At 40.2% G+C, this 26,154-nt stretch overlaps 1 protein-coding gene across 1 annotated transcript in view; it reads right to left on the reverse strand.

Moving 5' to 3' along the window:
* Positions 1–2,613: 2,613 nt before the first annotated feature.
* The window catches only part of VSNL1 (visinin like 1), an 84,587-nt gene continuing 61,046 nt past the window's right edge, over positions 2,614–26,154 (reverse strand). The window contains exons 3-4 of the mRNA XM_079298122.1: positions 4,531–4,746; positions 2,614–3,605 (exon numbers count right to left, since the gene is read on the reverse strand). Coding sequence (XP_079154248.1) covers positions 3,408–3,605; positions 4,531–4,746 — 414 coding nt within the window. The 3' untranslated portion in view covers positions 2,614–3,407. The remainder of the gene's footprint in view (positions 3,606–4,530; positions 4,747–26,154) is intronic.

The raw sequence follows: 26,154 nt of genomic DNA on the forward strand, positions 1-26,154 counted from the left end.
CAAGAGGCATTTGAGCATGTTATGCAAACAGGCTGTAGAATCTCTGTCCTTGGAAGATTTTGGAGTCTATTGAATAGACTCCTGCATCTCCTTCAACAGGAGCTGGGCAAGAGATCTATGAAGGTCCTTACCCATCTGAACAATTCCATAATTCCATAATTCAAGGTGCTTACACCTTTAGGACTATGTGAAAGTACTGGGGGGCACCTTACAAAGTGCATACTTGGCACAACTTTTCTGGACCCAGCAGGTTGAGGGAGGTGATTCTACTGCTGTCTACTGTTTGAGATCCTGCCTGCAGTACTGCACCCAGGTCTGGGGTGCTCAGCATTGGAAGAGCATGGACCTGTTGGAGCAGGATCAGAGGAGGCCACACAGATGCTCAGAGGGCTGGAGAACCTCTGCTATGGTGGCAGACTGAGAGCTGGGTCTGTTGAGCCTGGAGAAGGCTCCAGAAACACCTCATAGCACCTTCCAGTACTTAAAGGGGCTGCAAGAGAACTGGAGAGGGACTTTTCACAAGGGATTAGATGACAGGACAAGGGGGAACAGCTTTAAACTGGCAGATAGTAGATTTAGATTAAATATAAAAAAATAAGTTCTTTATTGTGGGGGTGGTGAGGCAGTGGAATAGGTTGCCCAAAGGCTGGATGGGGCCCTGGGCAACCTGTTTTAATGGGAGATGTCCCTGCAGGGGGCTGGAATTGAATAATCTTTAAGGTCTCTTTCAACCCAAACCATTATTTGATTCTCAGATATGCTCATGAGCCACATGTTTAGCTTGACTCAATTTTATGATGAAATTTGAGTATGTTTTAGATCCTTTATAGTATGAAATAAAGTGGCATTGCATTATTTCCTCTTTATTTTCTTCAGCATCCAAAAAAAAAAAAAAAAAAAAGGCAAGACTGCCGGGGCAGGAAAGAGTAAACCATTTATCTTCATTAGTCTTCTATAATGAGTTGTGTGGAGAAAAGAGCTTAAGGAAAATTAGTGCATTCCTACTGAGCTAACACTTCAGCTTTCTCCCAAGATTTTTACACTTACTTGAAATATTGGAGGAGGTGGCAACAATTCTGGTCTTTCATTCAAATCAGTACATTGTGTTCATTCTAATCTACCCCTCTACTTGATGAGGATGTGTTCCTGACTGTATAATGATTATAAGCATATTTTCATGGTGGAGAATTAATTCTGAATAAACAATTGCTGAAGCCCTTGCATGGATGCACTTGTTTTTGCAGTGATCAAAACTATCATATTCTTGGTTCTTTAAATACAGAGTTTACTATAAAGGCTGTGTAGAGAGAAGATTGCAGTGCTGATGTTAAATTTCTGAGTTTGACTGTGTTTGAGTTGTTGGCCATTTTGAATGGCAATGCATTGCTTAATGCTGCACTAAAGTAAATGGAGCCTGTCTAGCTACATAAATTCACGGTGCAGGAAAACATAGAATGAGAGATTGCTTCTCATATATGTAAACCAGAGGCATAAAATCTGAGAAGTATTCAATGTGGGCATATCATTCTCAGATGTAAGTAATTTCTAGAATGTGTGCTTCAAGCTACAGCCAAATGCATGAATATGCTCCTCCCTAATTTGCTAAAACTGTTACCTGTGTGGTGTAAGTAAAATTCTGATATTAGAAAATGTGTTATTTCTGCTTTTGCTGTTTGTTTGGAATCCAAAACAACTGAAAAATGAGAGTATGGTTGTGGCAGAAATGAATTCTAGGATCCCCCCCACAACAATTCTTAGCAAGCTGTGTAAAACTCTTTCTGGCATTCTTCCCTTTAAGATGAGCTTCGCTTTTGAAATTTGAAAATACAGAGAATTATTTGGTTTGTGTCATGTTTTATTGTTTGATTTTTAGCTATTAAAAGTAAGTACGGTCTCTTTTCTTCATAAGGTAAGGAAGAAATATCAAACATGCAATTTTAAGATGCTCAGATTGCTTTTTTTTTTTTTTTTCTTTTAATCCAGCAAGCAACCAACTGTTTAAAGCATCAGGGAAATGGGGCATAGGAAGGTTTTCATCTGAAATTTCTGCAGTCTGATAGTTCTTCATCCTTTCCCAAGGCTGTGCAGAATTTGTCACAGGATAGAGAGAAACTTGGATTTGTGCACATAGAATTGAAGAGGAAGTTGGTTCTTCTCACTGTCCCTCCTTTATCATCATACTTCATGGTCAATTTATCAGTAGTGATTTTTAACAATATCTCTTTATATTAAACACAGAGTAGTTTAGTGTCAGATGGTAAGAGCAATGTCTCTTACTTCAGGAGGGAAAAACATTAAAAAACAGGTTTAGGCCAAGCAAATAAACTGTATTTCACTTACACAGCTTAAAAAGCAGCACAGGTCTAGTAGCTGTGCTGGTAAATCTTAGCAGTTGCATCTTAGAGCATCAACAGCTGCTCCATCCCTAAATACAAGATTGACAACTTTTGGTTTTGTATGATATGACTCTTCTAGTGAGTGAGTGCAAAATAGTTTTCTTCATGCTTCCATAATGAAATACATATTTCCCAGTGTACAGTGACATATAATTAAAGAGATTGAACTTTTCTTTTTTTATTACCATGCTGAAGACATGAAATAAGAATTAGGGGAAAAGGTCAAATGTTATAAATTTATTTTGGGACATATATATTGCAACCTCTGTGGAAGCTTTTGAAAATTCTGGCAAAGATCAATACACTTCCAATAAAACCTTTAAACTTGCAATAAAACAATATTTTAAACATTATATATATATATATATTTATATATATTCTTAATTAAAGGGTAAATTTGAGCAGGATTTTCTTTTTTTTTTTTTTTTTAATATACTGCATTCCTCTGACATAGCTCTTTCCAGATTGAAGGGATGCAAATGAGGTAAGAATTAAGGCAAACCTAAAAGGCATGCAAATGAAGTACATTTATATCCACTGACAATACAAGCACGTGTGGATCAGACCTGGGAGCCGAGGAGCTCTTTCCTTCTGTCTGTCCAGTACTACTTTACAGCAGAATGGTGACATGATTTTTAATAAACAGTTAACATTACCATGGGAATTCAGTGTCACTAACATTACTCAGCCTAGGAGACACAGAGCTAGCATCAGTAAAACATGAACAATAAATAATATAATTCACTGCAGCACAGGCCTGCTGCACAGGCTTCAGAGGAAGAGGGCTGTTATGAAATGACATTGCACACATCACGTTGTGGCAGTTTATTTTTATAATATATACTTTTAAAATTCTTTAGCAAATGACATTCTCATGCACACAAGTGTTTCAAACACAAGAAGCAAGTCCATTTATAGGTAGTCCAAGCAAATTTTTGTGTGTGTGGAAATAGCTGCAAACTGAATGGAACATTAAACTTCTGTGCAGTCCATGAGGCGTCGTACACAAGCTCATTTCTGAATGTCACACTGCAGCAGTAATACAATGGACGGGTCACTCTTTGCAGCTTCTTTGAACTCATCCAGTGTGATCTGATCGTCTTTGTTCTTATCCATCTTACTGAAGATCTTGTCTACCCGTTGCTCAGGCGTCAGACCATCCTCATTCATTTTCATCATTATCACAGTGCCCACCATTTTGTAGATGGCCTTTGGAAAGAAACCAAATGGAAAATTCAGCATGAAATTCAATCTAATTTTTTTGATGTGATCAAATTCTGGAAATATGTTCTTACAATAAAATGATGGCAAGTTTCTCTAAAGATTGTTTTTGTGTTTTGTTTTATTTTGTTTTTATTTCCCCTTAGAATGCAAAGTCCAAGTACTTAAATAAAGGAAGAACTTTCTTCAAATGCAGGCTTATTTCAATGGTTACATTTTGCATCCTGGAATGAATTTCTTTGGCTTCCTGTTTGACAATGTAAAAATTTTTTAACTTACTCTCTGGATCAATTGTTTAGTTGAAATATTTCACATAAACACTGAATAATTAGTTTTAGAAGTCACCACCCTTAAATAGGATTCTGTGTGTACATGTGGGCAAAATCTGGTATTAACTACTGTGGCAAGTTGCTGGCAGATGATGAAGGTGGAAAACTTTATTCTTCCTCTTATATGTCATGGCCATCTTATAGCCCATCTGTGAGAGCTCACTTAAAATAGTGTGCTTTTATCCCTCTAAATTTCTGTAATCATCTGAAGTTAATCTCCAGTGAGGCTTCAACTACTTGAGCTACAGTCCAATAATTTCACGGGTGTCAAGTGACTTTGAGATGGGCTTTGTAAATCCTGTGCTGTGCTGTTCTTGTGATTAATCCATTCATCAAGGGAAACAAAAATCTCAGGATATTTAAAAGCTTATATGCACATATGTACTCTGCAATTCTCCAAGATTACATCTATTAACAAACATGTTTGTGTTCTTGTACCACTTGGGCACATTAATCCCGTGCCACAGGATTAATGTGTGTAATGTGCATTTAATGTACCATAGAGCCTCTGGTGAGCCTGAAGCCTAACAAGGAATCAAATTTTATTAACATTGGGACACTTTTGAGTGTCATATTGATCTCACCTCTATAATTTCCAGCATTTCCACTCTTGTGATTTTACCATCACCATCCAAGTCGTACATGTTGAAGGCCCAGTTCAGCTTTTGCTCAAAACTGCCTCGTGAGGTGATGGACAGGGCACAAATGAACTCTCTGAAGTCGATGGTCCCATCTCCGTTTTTATCAAAGGTGCGGAAGGCGTGCTGGGCAAACTTCGAAGCATCTCCATATGGAAAGAACTGCAAAACAAAATAATATATAGAACTGTGTTAGTGCAAAGAGAGACTGGATACCTTACTGCAGAATTCCAGAGTGAGGCATTCATGAAGAGTGGCTGGTGAGCTTTGTGGGAAACTGAGGATCTGCAATGTAAGGTTCCCTAAGAGTTATACTGGAATGATTACTAAAAAATTATTTCTACAAAAATCTCTCAAGTTTCCACAAGCTATAATACAAATACATAAAATGCCACTTTAAAGCTAAGTTATCTAGATGAATCTTAAAATGAAGTTGGGTGTAAATGGCAGATTGTGCATAATATTTTCTGACTATGAAATAAAGGAGCCAGGGTGCATTCTAAGAGAATTCTGAGAGTTTAACCAGCACTTGACATGTGGCAAACAAGTGTGGGATTGTTATATAACTTCATTTATTAAAAAAAAAAATCCACACGTAACATAAAAACCCACATGAGCATATGTTGTGTTCTGCCAACCAACATTCAAGTACACAGGATGAAGACACAGATCAGTTAAATAACAGAGTGCTTTTCATGTTTAATATCTTAATATCCTTCAGTGAACAGTGCAATTGTCTGTAGCTTAACAGAGTATTTTAAATGACCATAACATGTAGGCTTTCAGCTGATATATTTTCCCCTCAGGAAGTGTGTGGTTTAAGACATTCAAGCAGGTAGTTGTTCTTTCTGTTGGCCAGACTCAAGAAAACACATCCCTAAAGAAAGGGAGTTTTAAACCAGTGCCATTAAACCTATTGCAGTGCAGGGACCAAACACAAAAAATGTTTTGTTATTATATTCCCAGCACAATTTCATGGAGATTTTCCTGCTCCTCAAATATAAACATGCATTACTTCCCCTATGAGACCCATCTTATTTTGTTCTTTTAAAAATTCCAATCCTTATTAAATATTGCATTTATAATGTAAGTTTGAAGGAAAGTCTTCAGTGGCAGCTAAAGTGGAGCTACATTTTACAATTTTCCATTTCCCCATCCAAAGCTGTGTCTTGCCTTAAATATGCAAAACTTAGAGCTCAGCCACCTGCTTGCACTATGTGGCCACGTGGGTCATGTCAGCTGCTGCTGTGTTGCCACAGAGGTCCCAACATGAAAGTTTCCTTTCAGCTTTTTATTTTCCCTGAAAGAGCATTTGGTATTGTCTCCTCCTGAAAATGTTCTGTGCCTGTACTCAACCCAAGCCCTATCTGTGTTTTGATAATCAAAACTGGTGGAGCAGTTGAGGTACTGCTGCAGCTCCTTCTGTACTTTCTGTTTTCTGCCTTTAAATATGATCATGATTGGGCTCATCAAAAGATACAAAGATATTTGGGTTCTATAATACAATTCAGAAATTCAGTGTCTGCAGTTGCCAGACTTTGCTCAATTCTTCTAGATACAACCTCAACCTTTTGCCAGAGCAAGGAGAGCTCCCTCCATGGGAAGGTTCCTTGGACTCACAGCCTGGCATTCAGGGTCAGAACAAAGTTTGCAAATGTTATCTAAAACCTGAATGTTATTTTCAGGTTCCTCATTGCTTCCTCTTCTCCATGTTCCAGTTCCTCCTCCAATTCCTGTACCAGCTTTGAATGTTAACATGGGTGATATTTAATTTTGTGTATATGTGTAGAATGTGCACTTCTCCAGTCCACTGCTGAGAGGTTAAGAAATGGCTCTCATGGCCTGTATTCCACCATGAATTCCATGACCCTCACCTTCTATTTTTGAGAGTCTGCTGGCTGTTCAAAGCTGAAAGGACAAATCTTTTGCTTTTTAAATTTGTGCTGATGACTATCCTTTGATTTATGTAGAACTAAACGCTTCAAAATTTTATACTCTTCCAAAATTTTTTTTTGCTCAGAGCTGACTGCTACTGAGGATGCTGCCTGATCTCTGTTGCTGTGACTGTCACTCTGCAGTCTCTTTAAAAGAAAGGTAAATACCTGGAGGGAACTGAGACTGCTCTTTCACTGCCCAGAAAACTAAAATACAGAAATGGTGCAAACAAACTGGTGAGAGCAAAGAACGAAAGTGCAATGAAAAAGCAGCCTACACAAAAGACAAAGAAGTGTCAGACACCCAAAAACATGTAAGAGTCTAAGAACAAAGTGAGGAATTAGTTTGAGTCAGTGACTGAAGATGCTGAAGATCATTTTTAAGTTGTTCTGTAACATATTTTTTGGTTTCCCACTAGTGGAGCATCAGCAAGCTGTGCCTACCTCTTTATTGGTAACACCATTAGCCTCATGTAGCAGTGGGAAAAATATCTTTCTAATTTTTTTACCACAGACAAGACCATCATTTTTTCTTTTCTGAGGTGAAAAAGACAGTGGCACTGCTCAGGTAAGTCTTGGCCTTTACAGCATCATATGGAACTGTAACCTTTTTCTTTTTTTTTTTTTTTTTTTTTTTTTTTTTTTCTTCCAGTAGGGAGCAAATGCATTAAAAGGTTCTTTAGGCACTGAAGGAACTGTTCTCCAGTTTGTACCTGCTGATTTGTATTATTTTTAGCTCAGAAAAACTCAAAAACATTGTCAAAACTTGTTTAAAAACCTACTTGAAGATTTCCATTGGCCTGTTTTGAAACTATTCATAAATAAGACAGGAAGTAAGAAAAACTAAAACATTTACAGACCAAAAGATGCCAGCTCTGGTAAAACATTTTTTTACTATTAAAACACAGTAAGGCCTTAGCAAAGTAGAAAGATTTTAACTACTTTCAGAGCAGCCTAAGTCAAATGGCAGTGGAAGACAGAGACCTCTGAAAGACAAACACCAGTTTTTTGTCAGAGAGAATATGAGGAGGGTTTAGTCTGCCTCTCACATGACCTCAGTGAATACTTCAGAAAAAAGAAACACAACTGGGACATTCAGATAGACCTTCAGCTTTCAGTGCTCCCTGCAAACCCTTGACCAGGTGATCAATGTACGCAGGAAAGCCACGAATCCCCTTCTGCTGCAACCTGCCACTGAAAATCAGGGCACTCCATGCACCAGCATTGTCTCCAAAACAAACACTGTCCAAAAACAAGACAAATTGTACCAGCCAGTTCCATGAGACCTAACACTGTTCATTCCTTTGTTTCTTCTTCTCTAGTCTCATCTGGTGAAAGGCCTCCCTGGTCTAGAGAAAGGTGTCCCTACCCACCCCAGGAGGTTGGAACCAGATGATCTCCAAGGCCCCTTTCAACCCAAACCATTCCAGGACTGATCTCTTGCTTGGTCTTTGTATTTTCTAACCAGTTAGATCAACATGCTGGGATGTAAACAAAGTCTCATCTCTACAGTCAACTGCCAATTAAGAAAAGAAAAAGGAAGGTTAAAAATAGTTTCTTTAATCTCCTTCTATTTTGTATGAGGATTGTCTTGCAGATTTTTGCTCCCACTGTGTTTCTGGACACATTTCTGTTGTATGGAGGGCATTCAATCTGTCCTGGAATCAGAGTATTTAGCAAATAACACCTAAAAATTTTACATAACTCTTGTGGAAACTGATCAAATACTTGGAAATATTTATCTGATTGGCTGCAGCTGCTTTAGCCTCTTTGAAGTGATGCTGTTCACAGACAACTCAGTGTCCAATTCATTCAGATCATCTTAGGGAGGGAATTATTGCAAAAGCATGAAGCATATGCTAAAGAACATGGCTAAAATTTTAGTATGGATAAAAAAACCCAACCAAAATCGACTTCCCCAAATTCCCCAGTAATAGGGAGGGGTTAGGAAAGAAAAGGTCTCTCCATCTTTAATAGGATGGGGTGGAGCAAACCTATAGACTGGCCAGAGTAGTGCTTTGTTTTCCATGTGATGTTTTATCATAGGATACTGAAATGCACTTCTATTAAAAGGGAAATTCTGCTGTAAAATAGAGAAAACAGAGTTACACTAGTGCACAGAAATCAGGGCATGCTGCCTACACGTGCTCAGGTGACAATTTGGTTACTGATGTAAGGTCACAGCTCCCAGAGCTGGTGTGGGAGCTGGAGCACAGAACAGGAGGTGGGAAAGCAGGAGATGGCACAGGGTTTCTGTATCCCAGGCTTGGAGAAGGTGGAAGAAGCAGCTGCTGATTCCCCTGTCAGAGATGCCCTGTTTGGGGTTCAGCTCTGCCAAAAGCTGAAGGAGAAGGAGGGGGCACAGTTTTCTGTTCTGCTTGGGTATGCTGTCCTGTTGTGCTTTAGGGTGATAAAGATGAAACAGTCTGATTCCAGCTATGGACTCAAGGGCAGTTTCTTCAAACTCCAAGTTCTAAGTATAAATAACATGAGAAGGGGAGGGCAGCCCAGCCAGGAGAAGAGGAGGAGGACACCTTACACTTTGGGACTGTCAATTGGATGGTTGACTCCTGTATGCAAATGGACTGAAGTCTATAAAAACGTGAAATCATGTGACCAAGCTCTCTTTTACTTCCATCTTGGAGCCACTGAGGCAGGATAGGGGCCACGCTGTGGCACTGGTACTGCCAAGGTGTGGCCTTTGATGGCCTCTCAATAAATACCCATTTTATTTCCCCTAACTCTGTGTGATCTCTGTTCCAGCTCCTAAAGGCAACAAGTGCAAGAAGCAGAACAAGCATTGTCAAGGGCCAGCACACAAAAACAAGCCAAGCAGTTGGTTCCTGTGAGAAAAACCATAAACATTTGATGCTGCTATGCTTTAGGAAGGATTTATGTACTCTTCTTATGTACTTTATTAGTGCTTTGTTTTGTAAGTCTGCCAGGCATCCATGTTAACTCTGTAAGTGAAGAACATGAGCAGTTTGAGAATCAGAAAGTTTGGCTGCTTTTGGAAGCTGAGACAGGTATTTCTTAATACCAAACCTCCTAAAGTTGAACCTAGATGCTGACAGCTGCTGGTCTAGCCTGGTGTTACAGCTCCTCAGAACTGAGGTCACTGGGGAGGATGACTATGATGATGGGGAGCAGGTTTCTCCTCACTAATTTTCCAAGAAGATGAAGTTCTGGATTCCTGACAGCAGCACAACAACATCACAAGAGTTGATAAGAAAGATTACTCTTTAGCTGTCTCCTTTAGAAAAAAAAAGTAATTGAAATTTACTACAATGCACTGGACTCTTGTGCTTCATGTACTAAGACAAGAAGGAGAAGAGGTACCCAGGCTGTGACTGCCAGGACCTGTTGGGAAGGATGTGCCAGGTGGTACCAGGGTGACCTGCAGGGCTGCAGCCTGTCCCTACCCCACCTTTCTGTAAAAATGAACACTCATGTAGGACAGAACCAGCACAAGAAGACACAGCCACACATCTGTCCTTGCTCTGGAAGAGATCTGACTGCTTCACTCTCCAGCACATCTGCAGTGTAAGGCAGAAATATCCCACCCAAGGCAGAAATATCTCAGCCACCTGGCTTCAGCCTGCCAGAGGGCCCCAAGGAGTGGACACCATCCACCCCTGTGGGTCTGCAGGTCTAGCAGCAGCTAAGCCATGGAGAGAGAATAATCTCATGGATCACCAAAGACCAGAATCTAAATATCTCTTTAGATCCAAGACTCAATTCTCCACATGTAAATCTGTGAACTGTCCCCACCTCAGAGGTGCACTGAGAGGGTAAATACAAAAAAAAAGAAAGATTTGTGATGATTTCAGATGCTGCAGCAGTGGAAGTCACAGAGCTGGCAAGAACTGGGGAGAGCTCCAAACCCCATGGATGTTTGCTCATGGATGTTTGCTCATGTATTTTTAGTGGTGTGAACATGTGTGCATGCAGAGACACTTGGGGAGGTTTATAAACAGCTGCTAATTCTTTACATAAAGAAGAAGTATTTAGATGAGCCAAGAAATGTAGCTTCTCCTGTTCATCAGGAATATTCACAACTTGTACAGGCCAAACTGTACAGCAAAGAGTTTGTGTCTCACCCAGACCTCAAAGATTGTGACTAGCCCTTACATAATGGTTGGGGACAAGCTGCTCTGTCTTGCAGGTGACAGAAATGGTCATTTGAAGAATATGGAGAAGAAACATTTGAGAATTTAGGAGCTGACCATGAATTATGAATACTAGTTCCTTTCAGTTGTGTGAGGCATGAGTTAAGAGACCAGAGAAAAAGAACAAACCACAGACTAAGAGAAGAGGAAACTCTAAAAAGCAAGAATACACCAAGAGATTGGAGGAAGATAGATGGGAAAAGAGGAGCCATGCTTCTTCTTCACAAACACCCATCTGGCAGTCTACCTCTAAAAAAACATTCAACCTGAAAAGTTAATCTTTATATTCACATTTGTGGGGAATTAGTCATTAACTAGCAGGAAATGAATCGATTTTCAATCCCAGCTTTTCTCTGATTAGATTTGGACAATAAGAAACTTAATTGAGCTGTGGTAGTGCTATAGGTCAATACACTAACAGCTCAGCTATTACTCAGTGCTAATAAAAAAAAAATCTTCAGGGAGAATTCTCATCAAAACAATTAGTATTGCTAGTGCTTAACGCCACAACTACCACTGACTAAATGTTATTTCTCTTTGATCTTCCTTAACTGAGCAGCAGCACTGGAACACTTTATTTGTTTTAAGTCTGGCACAGTCTTCCACTACCCCAAGGTCAGTGACAGCACAGGGCTGGATCCTGCTGTATTGTGTCCATGTCCTGGCCTAATTACAGCTTCCTTGTCTTGACAACATGCTATCTCTCCAGGAATCTGGGAACATGCCAAATAGAGGATACACTGGGAAATATCCTTTTTCCCTTCCTTTTATTTTTCTCCCCCCCAGTAAAGATCATCTGACTTCTTTTCATTTCTGGAAGAGACTTTGTTTTCCCAGTTTTAGTTTTAGTTCCCAAGCTTCGGAGTATTAACTTGAATGCTATGCCTGCTGTGTTGTGAAGTCCTTAGTGCACATTTCCCAAAAGAACAGGACTACAGAAGCAACAGTAGGTGCCATTTCCAGTCAAAAAGGGATTTGAAACACGAGTCACTGAAGTCTGAGACAACCATCTCATGAATATACAGATGGAACTACAGAAAAAAATACTTGTGCCTGAAATATCTGACTGTCTCATATACTTATGTAATGTGTCCTCCTAAAATTCCTCTACATATGGAGTTGTTATAGGCTGATACTGCAGAAAGGAAACTGCAGGAAGAGAAGGAAAATGGCTGTAGCTGGGCTTATCAGAGAACTGATACTTCTCAAAAGGGAGAAGAGGTAAGGGAATGGAATGGACATCAAAGTCAAAGGGGACAGTTGAGAAGGATGGCAGAAAAGCAGCAATAGTTGACAAAACACAGAAGAGAACACAGGGCAACAACTTGGTTGTTTTTTCTCTGTTGTCTCTAGGCATATCCTATTGACTTTTCAGTACTGAGTTTTAAAGCAATCCAGTAACTCACAGAGGAACTGTACTGAAATGAAGTTTTGAATCATTTAAAATCCAGCCTGTGTTTCTAGCTGCTCCAAGGTCTGTCTTAAAACTTTGCTTCTGCAATGAAGCTGAGACCAGACAGGCTTTCCAGGTAGTCTTGCAAAAATTCTGTACAGTCTATGAGATTCATCCCTGTAACCCTTCAAATTCTCTTTTTATGGAGATTAATAATAATAAAAAAATAGTCTTTTACCACAGTGCAGTTTTAAGAAGACAGCTTTCCAAGATAATGTATTTTTGTCCATATCTATCCTTCTCAAATAACATAATCCTTTTCAAAGGTCAAGGCCAAGACTTACAAACCCAATAGGATATAAAAACCTTGAAATACCAGCACTTTAGTGCAAGGGATCATGCACCTATAGCTATATATACACCTGGAGAATCTATATGTGTATATCTATAGAGAGACACACATCAAGGGGATGGACTAAACCAGTTCATGTTTAGAAACAGGACAATACTGTTGAACTCACTGATGTTTAAGAAAACCCACTTTAATTTACATGAAGTGCTGTGCACATTTGCAGTTCCACATGGATAACTATTGCTTTTATTGATAGTCACAGTATCTAGGAATCTTGGTTGAGCAGCATTTGGATAACACCTCAAGCTCAACATGTAAAGAAAGAGGAAAACACAGCACAAGGAGGCTGGAAGACTTTTATTTGTGACTTGAAAGGATTTTCACAAGGGTGGGGAAGCAGACAGGAATGGTGCAACCCATTGTGTCACCTTCTGGGAATTAAGAAGCTGTGCAGGCAGGTCTGGAATAAACCACAGCTGTTCAACAATGACAGCACTCAGGTATGCTTGGCTCCAGCCCCACAGAGCAGCTGCCCTAAGGGGAAGATGTCTTGAACAAAGACTTTCAAAGGATGTCTGGAATCATAAAAAGGAGAATCATACTCCTGTTCCTTGTCTAAAATGGTGCAAGAAGGGAACATCCTTACCATATGCAATTTATTTTTTTCTATCATTTGTGTTCTTTTCTCCCTGTAGGAAGAGATGTAGAAAAGCTCCCTGTGGGCCATATGGATAACTGCATTCACACAGAGATGCCATCTCCCTGAAATTGCTGCTGCTGTGCTGCTACTGGCTGTGCTCAGCCAGTGCAGACAAAATGTGGGTATTGATACTAGTGATACTCAGTACTAGATGGTTCCCAAAGGTGCCTCCCTTTTAGGGAAGAGACCAGCTAAAAAAGAATGTCATCCACAGAGAAGAGTTCCTCCCAGATTTCATCCAAATCAACTCCAGTCAGCTCTTGGGGGTTGCAGATTTTAGTGATATTCCATGAACTGCATCTTTGGAGAGGGAAAATTACCCACAGATTCTGTTTCCTCAGTAACTTTGTATCCCAGCTTCCAGTGGGTTTCTAGGGGTTTAAACACTCTTCCAAGTATCAGACACGATCATTTTAGGGAAATCCATAAACCTATTATTATGAACTGGAGCATGCTTCTTTTTGACTTAGAGCACTGCAAGTGAGAGGCAAGATTGACTCCTTTTCTGCATTTGCCTGCTGATATAACCTGAAATCCTTCAGTGCATGGTAACTTTGAATTTCAGCTCCTTTTCCCCATGATTAAAGTATCACTGATGCAAAAGAACTATGAATAGAGTAACCTCTTCTATTACAGAAAAGTCAACAGCTCACCTGCCACTTGCTTCCTTCAAGATCCTATAATTATTCATATACTTAGACTGTGAAAAACTTAACACTAGAGTGCAGTAAGACCATACAAAGGGATGGGTAGGATAAAAAGATAAGATATATTCTAAAATCTGCAGAGAATGAGTTACCTTTAATTAAAAATTATCTTTTTCTAAAAAGTGAGAAAAACTATACTCACAAAAAAAGCATCAATATGCATGCTTAAAAGAAAGCTACTATCCATGCCCATTCCTCCAACACCAGGATATCTCATTGCATGCAGTATTTAACATCATTGCAGTGCCTGAAGTTTCAATAACATAATTGAGAGTTATCTGAAAGGAAGACACAACAAAAAGCACTTAAGCAATACACTTCCCTGATGCTGATTCTTTGCTGCTTTATTTATCACAGAAGCTTAATGCAGCTACACGTTTTCCTTTGGATTAAGTTTCCCACTGTGCACCAGACCAGCTGAAGATCCCTGCACCACTTCAGTTGTGCATAAAATTCTGAGCCTGACAAATGCAAACCTGACATCTTCACTGGAGTGGTGAATGAAATTTCTTTTCAAAATCAGATCTTTATGAACTTTTCCCATAATTTTTACAAAAAAAAAAAAAAAAAAAAAATCTCTCTATAAACCTGAAAATCCAACTAAGTAAAGTTGCAAGTAGCAAAATACAAGATCTATTTATAGACATGACAAAGCATAGCCAGAGGGATGTATCATAATCAGTGTTTTCCATTAATAAACATTATCTCAAAAACATGCTCAAAAATGTAGAGTGATGCAATTTGAACTGCCCAGCACTATAATTATCTCACACTGTTACTTTTCCATGCTGATTAATGAATATGAGTAATATATTTGTGTCCCTCTCCCCACTCCAAGTATTCTGGTAAACTTGTTAAATAAATCAGATTGTAGAGTTTCATGAATACACAGCAACAGCTACCCAGTCCTTTGCAAGCACACACGAACACAATAACAAAAATAATGGCAAAAAAAGAGGTTGGGGTGAGAACTCTAAGGAGGTTTGATTAGTCATATGTGCCTTTGGAGAAGTTCACTCTTATCTTGTGAGAGCAGCACACTGCATCATCCTTAATACTCTTGTACCCTAGAGCCAATGAGGATGATCAAAAAGCTGCATAGACATTAATGGTTGAACAACAAACAGTGCAATCATGGCCAACCTATTTTGCTACCAACTGCTTTCCAAAAGGATTCTGGTTTATGCTTGCCAAGAGGGAGCCTCCCAGGAACACTGTTCTTGGTGAAGCCAGTTCCCAAAGCATCCTTTTAAAGTTTACAGCTGGGGGATACAGCCCAGTTCCTGACATCCACAAGTTTTCATATCTCCTCTGTGAGCTGACTGCAAATAATGCTCTCTCTAGAGACAAGGTGTTTTTAGAGGCATAGCAACAACACTTACTTGATGGACTCACTTTTCATACCAGTTGAAATTAAAGATAAAATACAATGCATTTATTCTAGAAAGGTGTTCAATTCTCAAAAAAATGCAAAACATCAAAAACAAAGTCACAAGAAGATGAGAATTAAACAAGGAAGCATTGTCTCAATTGTTTGCTGTTAACACAGAGGTAAGAGGTAGATCTTTCCTCCAGCATGGGGACTTTTCTGAATTTCCTCCTCTATTGCATTTTCTCAAAACACTCCCTTTTTAGAGTCTTCTTGATCAAAGGATTTTGGAGGTGAAAGGCTAAATATTTAATAACCCATTTGTAAGAGGCATTCAATGAACAACCACTCTCTGTGGCAACTGTCTCTAGACTGCAGTGAGTTTCACAGAGACATCATGTGACATCTTATTTAAAAATATATGACAGGGCTGGCATTTCAGTTGATTTAGAGTTCATGTTCTTACAAAAACAGGGCAACCTCCCCCTTCTTGTAGCATGGGATCTTTATGAAGAGGTGGCAGCATCTTCAGAACTAAATTTACAATCAGATTTCCTCCTAAAGAAATCTCAAAATTCTTTGCATCTTTCCTCAGTGGCATCCAAACACCTAAGGGTGAAATATGCCCAGGAAATGACCTTCTACAAAGCAGCCAGTCTCTGAGGAAGCAACAAATACTGACTGAGCAAGAAACACAAGAGAATTGTATCTAGTCTCTTAAAAATAGGAGAGAAGAAACTTGAAAAATGGACAGGACATGTCTAAAGAAAAATAATAGCCTACCAAGCTAATGGGTGCCAATATTTTTTAGTGCTGTGAAAATACAGACAAAGCTGATGTGCCAGGCTGGGGTCTAGGGTCCAACTAGGAATCACAAGACTGGCATTTCTTGCTGCACCTGGGATGGAGCCCAGAGGATACCTAGTCCAGCTGCCAGGGCAGATTTAGCAGCATCATCTGCTATGACCCTGGGAACAGACACTGCATGAGAAAAAAGGCAAAATCCTAAACCACAGCTCCAGAGCTCTCAAATTCAACATTTTAAGCACTCACCCAAGGAGATGCCATTATCAGTTAGGAGCAGTATTTTAATTCCCTGAATTTTATGAATGTCAATCAAAGACTGCTTTCTGAGGTAGCTCTGCTGTTGCTTTCTTACACAAGCATTGGCAAGAGCCTGCACCTCCAATAGCTCAGTCTCTCCTGTTGAATGGCAGCAGACTGCCAGCTCTTTGGAAGCTCCCAGAGCTGAATGACATTTTCACAAAAGTCTGCCAGCTGGAGACTCCTTGTGTCAAGGTTTTGGCTCTCATCATTTGGGAAACAGTGAGCATATACTCACAGCAAGCACTGAAAAAGGTAGATTTTCACAGCTGTCCGGATTATTCATGAAGAAAATTCTCTAAATTCAATCTAAATAAAGCCCTGCTGGTAGAGAGAGAAGGTCTCCAATTTAATCACTCCTACCTGCTGTCAGCATCAATACTTTTTCCAGCCCTACCCTAAAAATGTTTATATCTGGCTTCTCTCATTCAGTACATTTTGGAAACCCTCTCAGCTGTGGAAAAGTCCCGGTATCCAACTGCTGCCACAGGACCTACACATCTAATCTGGGAATACACCATCTTTTCTTCTGGCAGCACTGTCCACCAAAAAAATATTCTTGTGAGCTGATGTGTTTAAATGGTTTGTCCCATTTATCCCAACAAACACCAGTTCAATGCTTATTGCTCAGTGGAGAGAGATGTTGCCTTTTAGTGGGGTGATTAATCCCAAGGTGGGTTGTAAAGCCCAACAGTTGGCATGACTCAGATCTCATTCCAGGTGAGAACTTCGTTATTTCTTGGGGTTATGAAGACGTGCATGACCACAGGCTGAACACATGAATATCTCAGTGAAGAGTAAGATTTTAATTCTCAATTGAAATATAAAATGCTATTTCCTCATTCTGTCTTAAATTGATGATGTACCTCTAGTCCTTCCAGATTGACCAATGAACAAAACAGTCCTGTTGAATGTCCAGTAACATGCATAAATATCTGCAATCTGCAGCCACCTATTTCAAGTGCTGATCTGAAATTACAGGGAGGGAAAGGGATGGTGTGGTGCTGAAGCTTGAATGCAGTGTAAATTTGAGGCAGAGCATCATGTGTTTGAGACCTGTCATGAAACTGAAATACAACCGAAGCTGTCACAGCAACACAATGACACCACTGTTCAACATGCTCATGAAATGACTAAAATCCAGGATGACTGCAGAGCCAAAGGGAAAAAAAAAAAGCTGTTTTTCTCCCCTACCCTGTGTACATAAATAGGAAAGATCTGGCTGTGCTGTCCTGTGAGCACACTGAGATGTCAGTCTAAAGCAACAACTAACCTGAGCCATAATTACAGAGTGACAGAATATGTTGACTTTTCAACTGAAATGTATCCTTGGCTGTTTCTCTTGCAGCAGAGCTGTGTTTTCATGAGAGGGCAATGTACATTTTCTAGTCACAGCAAACCAGTTTGTACTTTTCCCCTGACAGACATCAACATTCCCATTTTCTCAAGAGAGACTACAATCTGTAGATGTAGCCAGCTATGCCAATTTGTAAGATGTGTGCTTAATAGCAGGTTTTTAATTTTAAAAAGAGCTGTTTTCACACCTACAGAACTCTGAGTGATCCCAAAGTGCTTTGCTGACATCAATCTAATCCCACAACCTACGCACACGGGTGGACACAAAGAACCTGCAAAGCCAAGCAACAAAACAAATGAGCTCGTGGCATCACACATAAATAAGCCATCCACCAGCTTTTACACCTGACCTATTGCTTTATTACTTTTTGGATCCATCTGCTTGGGGCTATCAGGTGAAAATAGCGTGGAATTTGTTTTAAGTAGGCTTTACAAAAACTCAGATTCCCATATAAAGGATCATCCTGCATCTGCAGCCTGAGTCCCCAGAGAGGAACAGCCTCTATAACACGTGCCAGGAGCACCAGGGTGGCTGCCCATGCACTGCAGTCAAACAGCACATGAACAATATGCCCAGGACTGATGCCAGAAAGTGCAAAGCTCATTGTTTGGGTGCTAATCAGTTACACAACATACAGACATCAGTTATATAACATACAGACATTGGGAGGAGCCACCTGTAATTCACACTGCTTGGTGTGGAAGCATGGAACTCTCCCCACAAAGATTACTGAGAAGTCCAAACACAACTACGAGAAACAGCATTTTTAAAATTTATATATTGGAAAGAATTACCACATCTGAATCACTTACAGCTCTCAAGCCATGAAAGCAAATAGCACACTACTGAGAGTGAAGGCAAATTTCTGGCTGCTCTGAAAAGCCCAGGAATTACAGTTTCCATGTAAAGCAGGTGAGATCTTGGTTTCCAAATACTTTGGATCATGAATCTGATCTTCTTCCAAATACGCCATGGGAAGGTTGGGTTTTGGTTTTAGGCATTAGTAACAAATGCCAAGGCTGACTGATGAGCTAAGATGAGGCTTTTATGTCTGTGTTATGTTTCTGAACAAGTCCCAACCACTTAGTCATTTACATTTGAATACTGTGCCATTCGTTGCTTTCCATTGCACTGTTCAATGCCAGGTTTTCAGCTTTACTTAAAGTTTGTCCAACAGTGAGGGAGAGTTTGAAGTGTGAGGGACCTTCCAGGAGCTCCCACAGTGGGGGGCCAGTTTCACACTGCCTCAGCATCTGATGCTGCTCAACACTTCTGGGCTGCTAAAACCTAGGCAGCATCCCAAGAAGCTTCAGGGAACTGGCAGAGCTCTGAGGCCCTGCAAAGAGTGAGCATTTTCACTGGAAACATTTATGACACTGGGAGGAAGGTTGCCCCATGTTCCTCAGTTTGCATCAAAATCCTGTGGGCATGTCCTTCCCTGCCTGGAGAGTGGATGCAAGGAGGCTCCAGCACTGCTGTACCTTCAAGAGCCCCTTCCACCATCATCTCTTTTCAGTTTAGCTTGAAAAGATAAAAGCAATTTAATCTTTCCTGCCTTCAACTTGAAGTTTTTGTTCAAAATATATTTTGACAGCAGAAATAAAGACAAAGTTTTAATAGAACTAACTGAACCACAAACTGAATTATGTATTTCCATTTCAGGAGACAATCTTGCTGCTAATAACATCACTCTCCTTCCAAAAGCATGCATGACAAAATTCAAAGCATTTCTCTGTTCCTTCACAGCATCTGGGGTCTGGCAGCAGCTCTGCAGCACAGAGCTGCCTCTCACACGTGCAAGTGTCATGTGTCTCATTCCCTTTGTCCAGGAGCTGGGGTGGGACCATCTCACTGCTGAACCAGTCTGTCTGGAAAATTCACATGCTGGAGATTGAAACGCAGCCTGAACCCTGGCAACATCCCTGCTTTGGATCTCTGCCTAGAACCTCTTTTTCTTCAGTGTTCTCTGGAAACATGTAGCAGCTGCAGGCTCTGTAGGACCCCCACACCAGCGATCTTCCCCCCTAATGGAAGCACAGGGCAAGGCAGGTCTAAACTGTACTGACAACCTGGAGCATCTTCATTTTTCAACACTGGATTCTTTATTTGGTTCCCATCTTACAAGGAACAATAGCAGTCACCAAGCAGCTTACTAAAACAGGGTTGAATCCTGAAGAGATGCCTTCCTTGCTCACAGATTTTTTCTTAATTAGCCAAACATCCTCTGAAGTCACCAAAAGTGCCAATTTTACCTTGTGACCCCAAGGAAAGGGATTGAAAGAATTTACATCAGCTGCTAAGCATATGCTCTAATGACCACCACTGGATTACTAGTAGTGACCTAGATGTAGAAATCTTTGATCTTCTTACTTCTGGTTTATTATCCTGTTTACAGATCTCTTAAGGTCAACCAGAATGAATAAAAATTAGGATGGGTAGAAATTGTGTGTGATCCAAGAAAGAGGACCATGAAATATCAATCCCAGACATTTCACTGACTAAAGCAGGCAAACACCAGTAAGCATGATTAATAAGAGCAAGCCAGGAAACAGCATTACATTTCAGAGAAGTTTAGGGGTGAATAGCTTGAGGAAATGAGATACAAAGTCTTTCACATGTAGGTCACCCGTTTTAATCCAGCTCTGCTCATAGCAAACTCCATTCATTAATATCTGACAGCTGTCTGGCAGCCACGTAGAATGAGATGGGGGTCTTTGTTTAATTGCCAGTGGTATCTGCAGAATATAACATATCAACAGAACTGCAATGCTGTAAAAAGTCTAAGCAGGAAGGTCAAGGACTGACTGGGCTTTGACAGAGGATCTCTACCCCCTTACCAAAAAGCTTCATTTCCTATTAGTGTCAACCTGATATATCTCAAGGGTAATAAATCTTCGTGGGTGAACAGAGGATAAAGATAGCAAAAAACAGTTCAAAGAGACTGTGGTGACTTTGCTGCCTTGAACTCAGACTAAGGGCCAGCTGCCCAGCTGGTGGTTCCACTGAAGTGCCAGCACAACACCAGCCCTGATGGCCCAGAGCTGCTCCCTGCTCCTTCCAACAAGAGCAGCACAAAGCCAGGACTAGCAGAGGCAAGGGCAGACACATGGAGCCAGGGAAGGAAGGCAGAGAGTACACCATGGCCTCAAAAAAGACACTGAGAAGGACAAAATGCTCTGAACAAGCCCAGAGGATGACAGTGCAGAAGATGACCTTGGCATGGGTCTTTCGCCCTGTGGAGCTGGTTCTCACATCTTGGCCCAGTAAGAATTTAAGATGTGCACTGCTGGTCTCACTCTGTCTCCCAAGGGGGTCACAGAGGGCACCAGGGCTGCAGAAACAGCCTGGTCACATACCACTGACCCACCCCTCAAGCCCAGGGTCTCTCTCCAGGGTCACAGAAACTTGTCAATTGAGAAGTGTGGTGTGGAGAGAGGTTAAAGCTGGAATTCACAGCAATAAAGGGTCTACTCATAAATGATGAGCAAACAGAACTCCTTATTGCTGCCTTTTCAAAGCCTTTTCTTTACAATAAGAGAAAGGTCTGGATTTCCAAAGTCCATGTGAAATACCTGACATTAACCTCAGGAGATGAGAGAAGAGATTATTTCACAGTTTGCAAGACAAATCCTCCCAATTGCATATCAGAACAGAAAACTCTGGGTTTTGTGTTTAACTAAAAAGAAAAAAATAATATTTGGAGTTTTTGTTGTCATTGGTTTTGGTTTTCTTTTTAATTTTTTCTTTTTTAAAAAGACCAGGTTTAAAAATTCAGTTTTGATTCATAAGAGCAAATGATGTTTTTTTTTTCTTTTCTTTTTCTCTAACAGCTGTGTCTTTGTTTTTTGGACAAAATTTATCTGCCTTTATCTGTTCCAAATCCAGGTATTCCATCTCAGTGACTTATCAAGCTTCCCTCAACAGTAACTGAAGAGAAACAGCCACCTCCAATAGGAGATTATTCTTCTTAAACTAGGAGGATGTTTGGAATAGGGGGGATCAATTCTCCTCTCAGGTGGTGGCCGCTGCAGGTGCCCAATGTGTGCCTGGTTTGGACTCCAATGGGACAAAGTTAAGTAACTTGAACACAATCTTTTGTAACCTGGAGAGACTCCTGAAGCTTTTTTTTTTTTTTTTTTTTGCATGGATATTTTGGGTCCTGTCTTGACCAGTGTGCTCTTGATCCTTTTATATAAAGCACACTACTTTTATGTGCAATAGTAGATTGTCTGAAGATTATTTGTTTGTGAAAATGACAAATCAAGTGTGTGTCTAAAAAGAATAGTATAGAGCTAAAAATGATAGGGTTCAATACTTCTTCTTCACAAGTACCAGTGTTGTTTAAACTGTTCTGAATATGAAACAGGCCAAAAAGGGAGTCATGGGTTTTGTTTGGATTTTTTCAAAGTATTTTCCTTTTAAACTCCTCCACTTGCTTTGGAACTGTATACATGACATTCAAGAGTCGCATTTGCAAGTATTTTGCATTCAGCAATATCTTATAAATACCAGTGCTCTTTCATGTGACATTTTTCATTCTATACTGATCATTTACACAGCCTCTCCAGCTGTTATACAGGGACAGATTTCCCTACAGAATTTTTTAATGTTTTCACCAAGTAAACAAATAAATGATGCATTGAGGTTGAATAGGCCCAGGTGAGAATTTTCCCATTTCCAGGATAATTGTGGTAGCACTCTCCAAGCAGCTATCCATCAGGCTGGAAGGTAACCACCACTAGATGGTGGTGGTGGATGCCACACGAGGGGCACTTGGCACTTCTTGGTTGGCTTTCTCACAACAAACACTTGAGCAACTGTGGAAACCTCCCCTGTGCTCTAAGTCTGACATTATCCTGGATCCCTCCCCAGGCAAGAACCAAGTGCTTTAACTTGCTACAGGCTATTGCATCCCTGTCAAAAGACCCATAATGGAAAGTCTTAAAACTCTGGAAAAATGTCATGCCCAGTGTGAGACAACTGAGCACTGCAGGACACTGACAAAAACAAAAATGAAGAATTCAGGAGTTTCTCTAGATTTCATTTAAAATAATCACACTCTGCCCTGTCATGGTTCAGCTGCCTTTGTCAAATTTAGCTCCCCGGTTGGCAGTGGAAACCTTTTTCCTTTTTCTCTTATGGAATTTACATGTTCTGCTGCTCTTCCTTCAAGCAATGTAATTAAAAAGCCTGCTTAGCATAATTAATTTGCAAACAGGTTGGATGAAATGGGATTGTATCCCAAAGGCTTTTTCAGCGTTAAGTAGAACTACTTCTTCAAGTATACTTTAATCTAGACTCTCCCATACATAAATTTCTTGCATTTTGCTTTTCAAAAGCTCTTCATTTTAAAAGGTGCTACAACTGGGAGCCCAGTTTTGACTTGTGCTGCTGACATGAACCCAGATTACACAGCTCATTCTGCAAACCACGTCCCCAGAGCATCCAGTCCCTGAGCACAGCCAGGCTGTGTAGTCAAGAGCTCCTCCATCTAGAACAGGTTTATTTCCTCAACAGCTTATCCTCCTTAAAAATCTCTCCAACCTGATCTGAAACAGCAACATGGCATTTTAGATGTTAATGGGAGTATTAAAAATCAGTCCTGCACAGCCATCCAGAGGAACACTGAGGGAACAGGGCAGGAGGAAAACCTTCCCAGAGGGAGCAGCTTGGACCTCTGCTCCTGTGCCACTGCTCGGGTCAGTGCCCGTCAGTCCCCACCAAGGGCTGCTCTGCTGCCTGCACCAAGACTTGGCATCATCCCTCTCTCAGCTGTAGGCTTCATATTAGGTTGGGTTTTTTGGTTTTTGGGTTTTTTTTGTTTTGTTTGTTTGTTTGCTTGTTTTTTGTTTGTTTGGTTGGTTTGGTTTTTGGTTTTTTTTTTTGTTTTGTTTTGTTTTGCTTTGTTTTGTTTTGTAACTGAGAACCTGTCCCCTTCACTCTACAACAGAGAGATTTCAGCTCCCTCCCACGATAAACTCATTTCCAAAGAGTGATAATAAATCGATCATTTATGGCATTAACAGCTTAACTCTAGAGACTTAATTCCAATACAGTCACCAGTAGCTGCTAACAGCAGGCAAATGGAAAGCCCTACCCCCCCCCAAACCTCATTTAAAGCTTATCATCCCAAAGTAGAAACAAAGAAGATTATTTCAGTGATCTAACCTGAGAAAAGATCATTTGGTTAGTTTTAAAAAGAGGGAAGTGCACTTGTGATGTGATAGTAATGGACAAGTGATGCAGTAAACAGTCCAGTCTCCTTCATCACAAACTTTCAACCACTTGAATTTACATGGAGACTAACAGAGTTGGTCTGTCAATGCAAAGAATAAAGATTATTCTCTGATAATAAAACTGAGATATTGTAGTGAAGCATCCATTAAACTCAGCTGTCATGCAAAAAAGGTCATTTAGCAAGCTCATGGTTTCTAGTGATTATTGATATTACCTGCCAACATTGTTTCTATTTATGCCCAAATTATACTGTTTTTTCTCAGCAGTTATTTTCTAATACAAGCTATACAGTTCATCAAGTAGTGAACTGAGTGATGCTGCTCAAGATATCACCAATGGAGAATACGGGGAGAGAAGTCATTGGACTTCATCTGTTGCTTCATGACTGAATCCCAAACAAATGTCAATCTAACAATGCTTCTAAAACATGCAGCCATTTGAGGAAAACCAGTTATGTTAAAAGAGCTACTGCCTCTGTTAATGAAAACCTCTTCCACACATAATCACTGTATCACATCACTGGAGAGTTACAGGATATATCACAACAGAAAAACCATGAAAATAGTCTGCAGGGCATACCTGAATTGCCTTGAATTACAAACTTATAATAGACATGGAAGTTTTATCAAGATCTGTATGTACAGCTACTAATCATAACCTACTATGGTTTAAGCAATACATTTAAAATCATAATGATAAGACAAAAATAATGTAATACATTTTATCTTGTTTTAAATTATTAATAGAGTGGGAGAGAAACAAGTACTTGATTGCTTCCGTAGGCTTCATAATCTTAATTGGTTAATATCAAATACTTTATTGAAATCTTTAATAATTTAGTTTCATTATTAAGTATGATATTGAACAAGCTATTAAACTTGCTAACAGGGGACAGATAACCTCTTGAGTATCAGGCTCAGAGAAACTCATCATTGCATCTCACAACTAAGTGCCCATGTAAATTATCTGATACATCAGAAGGTTGCAAGCATGCAGAGCTCAATCACATTGTCTTCATTTTCTCAAGAAAGGAGGCAGCAAATATTGCCCAAACAGATATGACAGACCAACTCTGGGCCCAACCAGGGACCTTGGCCAGCAGCTCTGCCACAGCCCAGCCCAGAACTGCTGCCTTTGCTCAGCATAACAGAGGAGCAAGAGGGAGACTGACAAAACCACATTAATACCAAGTGTCAAGGGGACCTTAATGGGAGTTTAGAAACATTGAAAGAATACTTTCCAGTGGTTGTAAGATTGCATCTCAACCCCCAGTATACTTCAAGGCACTACTTTAGGTGCTCTAATGTAGACAGAGACACTGCTTTTGATTTTCCCTGTTCCAGGAAGAGTTCTCCATCCCGGGAATCAAAAACTGACAGACACAGCCACTTTCAGCATGCATCATGGGATGTTGTGCTTCCTGACACCACTGTTAGATCTAAACCCCCTCTTCCTCGACATTTTTCACTGGAGAATCAGCTCTCCCCTGAAAATACTGGTGCAAGTGATTAAGCTGACCATCCCATTGAGCAGGCACCTAGAAACACACCTTGTGTGAAGAAAAAAGGAAAAATATATTTCCTCTTGAATCTATCCATTTAGGTTAATTGTACATTTTTTGTTTCTTTAACATATCTGTTATGCTGGTACACCCAGGGTCTCCTGTGGACATTCTGTTTGCACTAATTCTTCCCAAAGTGCTCTTTATTTATACAGGCTGTTCACGCTCCTTTTCCCAAATTAGCCCACTAGAGCAAATCACAGCTCTTGCTGTGGAAGTGCTTCATTTCTTTGAGACAGACTGTCAGCACCTGGATTTCACTTCTGAATTTTGAGTGTAACAGAGGGATGCTTAACTCACAGACCTTATTATCATCCATCCTGGGTCTCTTTTCCTTGGCAAAGGCAGACAAAGAATGATCTTCTCTCATGTTGGCACAGAGAAAAAGAGATGAAACCCAAGCACAGATGCTGTAATAAACTGGACTCTGACATGTAACAAAATAAGGCTTACCATGGAGAATAGCCACTGTTCACATAACTTATTGATTACACACAGTGTGTTGAGCCCTCCACTAGCAGTGCAAAGGAAAATACCAGCTACATGGTGCTCATGGTGGAGATAGCTCACTGACATCAGAAAGCCTTGCTAGAAAGATTCTCTTACATGCAAGAGGAACATAAGAACTGGCTACCCACTCTTTCTGGACCTGCCCTATGGTCCCAGCTTCAAAAGCTGCTGGTTCAG

The sequence above is a fragment of the Erithacus rubecula genome (assembly GCF_903797595.1).
Source record: "Erithacus rubecula genome assembly, chromosome: 2".
Classification (NCBI taxonomy): Eukaryota; Metazoa; Chordata; class Aves; order Passeriformes; family Muscicapidae; genus Erithacus; species Erithacus rubecula.